General features: G+C 39.3%; 1 protein-coding gene across 1 annotated transcript in view; it reads left to right on the top strand.

Moving 5' to 3' along the window:
- The window catches only part of Ift88 (intraflagellar transport 88), a 125239-nt gene that overhangs the window by 14346 nt on the left and 107466 nt on the right, over nt 1-3427 (top strand). Inside the window, exon 3 of the mRNA XM_023699165.1 lies at nt 2790-2852. Coding sequence (XP_023554933.1) covers nt 2790-2852 — 63 coding nt within the window. The remainder of the gene's footprint in view (nt 1-2789; nt 2853-3427) is intronic.

The following is a 3427-nucleotide window of genomic DNA, read 5'->3' as shown; positions in this document are numbered from 1 at the left end:
TTATAATGCTTAACAAGTGTTTAGTCCATTCCCTATTGCTGTAACAATGTACCTGAGGTCTATAATACATAAATAAAAGACATTTATTATGGTCACAGTTTGGAAGGCTAACAGTCCATAATTGAACCACTCCATCTGTTCATCCTCTGGTGAGAACCCCTTGAGTGTGTCCCCACATGGTCAATGACACCATGGTGGGGATTCCTATGAGAGGGACAGATCACATGGTGAGATAGGGAGCCAGAGAGCACAGAGGGGCCAGTTATGCATTTCTTTAACAACTCCTTCTTTCAACAAGTAACTCCACAACACCAGCAATGCAATTAAAGAGAAGAGCCCTCCTGGTACCCCCAATTCTTAAGTTTTGCCCACCCTTATCACTAAGGACCAAACCTTTAGCATATGAACTTCTAGGGTATTGATATGGCTTGTGTCTAGGTGTTCATTAGAAGCCTCATGTGATGAGGCTTTGTAAAGATGGCTGCATGTAGAGTGTGTGATGGTGGGATTAAGGGTGTGTGCTGCTGGGATTAAGGACATGATGCTGGGGTTGATTCACATTGTGATGCTAGGATTAAGGGCATTGCTACATGCCCTGAGTGATATAATATAAAAGACAGAAAGGGTCTGCTCTTGGTGTAATTTGTCCTTGCTGCCTGCCTTTAGCCTACCATGAACTCTTTCTTCTGTCATGCCTCTCTGCCATTCCAACCTGCCTTAGACCCAGTTGATTATAGACTGAAACTTCTATAAACTGTGAGCTAAATAAACCTTTCCTCCTTTAACTTTGGGTGTTGGTATTTTGTCTCAGTAACAAGAAATAAGTAACTAAGACAGGTATCAAACATATCAGCGTATCAAATTACAACACCCACATGTAGCATAAGCACACTTCATGGGAAGAAGATGGAATAAAGTATGAGCACTGCACTTAGTGTGTGTCTGGAGATTTAGGGCCAGAGTGTGTGTTCTGGAAGTAAGCAATGAAGGCTGGGTACAAGATTGACTGTAAGACTGGATGCCTTTTAGAGAGCAACCTTTGATTCCAGAAACCCAGCAGAATTTATTTCATTGCCCTGACTAGTGCTCCTTTAATTTCTGGAGGGGAACTACAATACTATATAGAACAAGAATTATCAAAGCTATGTAACTTTCACTTCAGTTGAGACTTTGGTTCCAAATGACAGTGCAGGTTGTGATACAGGGTAAATATAACTCCCAACTCCTGGGTGTCAGATATGCAGCATTTGTGTACCCCAAAATCTAAGGAAGAGTGGAGGTTAAAAATAGGAAAGATTAACTGAGAAATAGCTCCTGAGAGATAAGAGGGAACTTGAAAGTTGGTTGCTGGGCTGGAGAGATAGTTTAGTAGTCTAAGCACCTGCCTGGAAAGCCCAAGGACCTGGATTTGATCCCTGATACTGTGTGCCATGGTGGCTACAGAACCCCAGGAGCACCAAGCCAGCCACTGAAACCAGGTTTGGTAGGTAGCACATGCCTGTAATCCTAGCACTGGAGAGGCTGAGACAGGAGGATCACTATGAGTCTAAGCTGCATAGTGAGACCCTGTACTAAATATAAATAAATTAATTAAATTAAAGATTTTTAAATTAAAAAAAATTGGTTGCCACCAAGGCCATTTCTCCAAAAATGTTATATAAGAGCAAAATCACAGAGTGGTTAAAAAGGATTGTGAGGTAAGTATAACATGGATGAAACTGTAATCAACCAATAAGATTACAAGTGTAGCTGCTTAGCTAATACTGATCTAATAGATAAGCAGGTCATGAAACGAGTACATGGACGACAAAGCCATTTGGGGGAAGGAATGAGTACAGATCCTTTGCTCCAGGTGAGTGACCTCATGCCTATCTGGACTTTACCAGACCATGTGATACCAATTATGGTATAATCCTTTGGGGAGTAGGTATACCTAGTCATTGCATCCTTTTTTTTTTTTTTAATTTTTAAAAATTAGGACTTGGTGGGCATTCTGTTTGCCTACATTAGTTTCACTCTGTCTCAGATTCTACTTCTGTAGTGAGATAAAAAGGATTTTTTTTTTTTTTGCTTGAGAAGTAGTAGTACACAAAAGGAAGTGTTTTCTTTCTTTCTTATACAGAATATGGCCTTTTCTGTCCTGCAGGTTTTTCAGGTAAACCTCAGCACATGGGAAAAGAAAGGAGGAAAGTTTATGGGTATGAGGAGAAATATGAATGTTTTCTTTTTTCTTTTTCTTTTTTTTTTCTAACCCTAACCCTAACCCTTGAATCTGTTTTCTTGTTGGGGGGAGGGGGGGGAAGCTAGCTACCAGGAAAAAAGAAAGGCCATATCCTTGTAAATTTTATCTTTTAATCCTGTGTTATGATACCACCCATTTGAACAGTAGTCAATAAAATTCCCTTTCAATTGACCAACATAGTCAGTTTTCCTCTTCCTTGGGGAAAAAGGAGGCTCGATGTTTGGGGGGACAGATCTGAGAACAAGAGTACTTGAGTCCAAACTCAGAAACTATCATTTAGGGTAAGATGAACTATAGAGGATCTTCAATACAAAACAGGAGTGTTGGGGGCCTGCCCCTTAGCTCAGTTCCTTAAGTGGCTGCTTCAACAAAGCAGTCAGGCTCAGGTTGCTGTGGTTCGATCCCCACAACTCAAGCTAGCCAAACCTGCCCTGAAGGCATTCGGAGCAAAAAAACAAAAAAACAAAAACACCCCAGAAGTATTTAAACTTTTTTTCAAATTCCCACTGGATTTTGAAGTGAAACTTGGTTTTTCATTTCATTTTAGGAATTGGAAAATGATACGGGTTTTCAGCAAGCAGTAAGAACTAGTCATGGCAGAAGACCTCCAGTAAGTAAAATTGGAAAAAATTATGGCAAAAATGACACATACAGTTTACCATTTTAACCATTTTCAAGTGTCAGCCCATGTAAGTGTTAAGTACATCCACATTACTGTGAAAAAAATCTTCAGAACACTTTCATCTGTAATCTGAAACTCTGTATTCATTAAACAACAGCTCATGGTCTGTATCTCTCAGTGCCCAGTAACCACCATTCTGTTGTCTGTGAACTTGACACCTCAATTCCTTTCTTAACTGTAATCAAAGAGTTACTTACCTTTTTGTGACTGACATGTTCCACTTAGTATAATTTCTTCAAGTTGTATGTGTGTTGTACCATGCTGTACGATTTTCTCCTTTTTAAGGTTTCTGTCGTTTATGTGCACACCTTTTCTGTTGACTCATTTTCACTGGACACTTGTCATTTGTCACTGGCCCATTTTTGTTAAGTTGTAGGAGGTCTTTATATATTTTAGAATCAGTGTCTTTTGAGATATATGATTTACAGTATTTTCTCCCATTCTGTAAGTTTCATTTTCAAGTTGTTGATTATATTCTTAGGTACACAACTGTTTTTAATTTT

The sequence above is a fragment of the Octodon degus genome, unplaced genomic scaffold (assembly GCF_000260255.1).
Source record: "Octodon degus isolate 3935 unplaced genomic scaffold, OctDeg1.0 scaffold00111, whole genome shotgun sequence".
Taxonomy (NCBI): domain Eukaryota; kingdom Metazoa; phylum Chordata; class Mammalia; order Rodentia; family Octodontidae; genus Octodon; species Octodon degus.
This window is presented reverse-complemented; position numbering and strand designations above follow the sequence as displayed.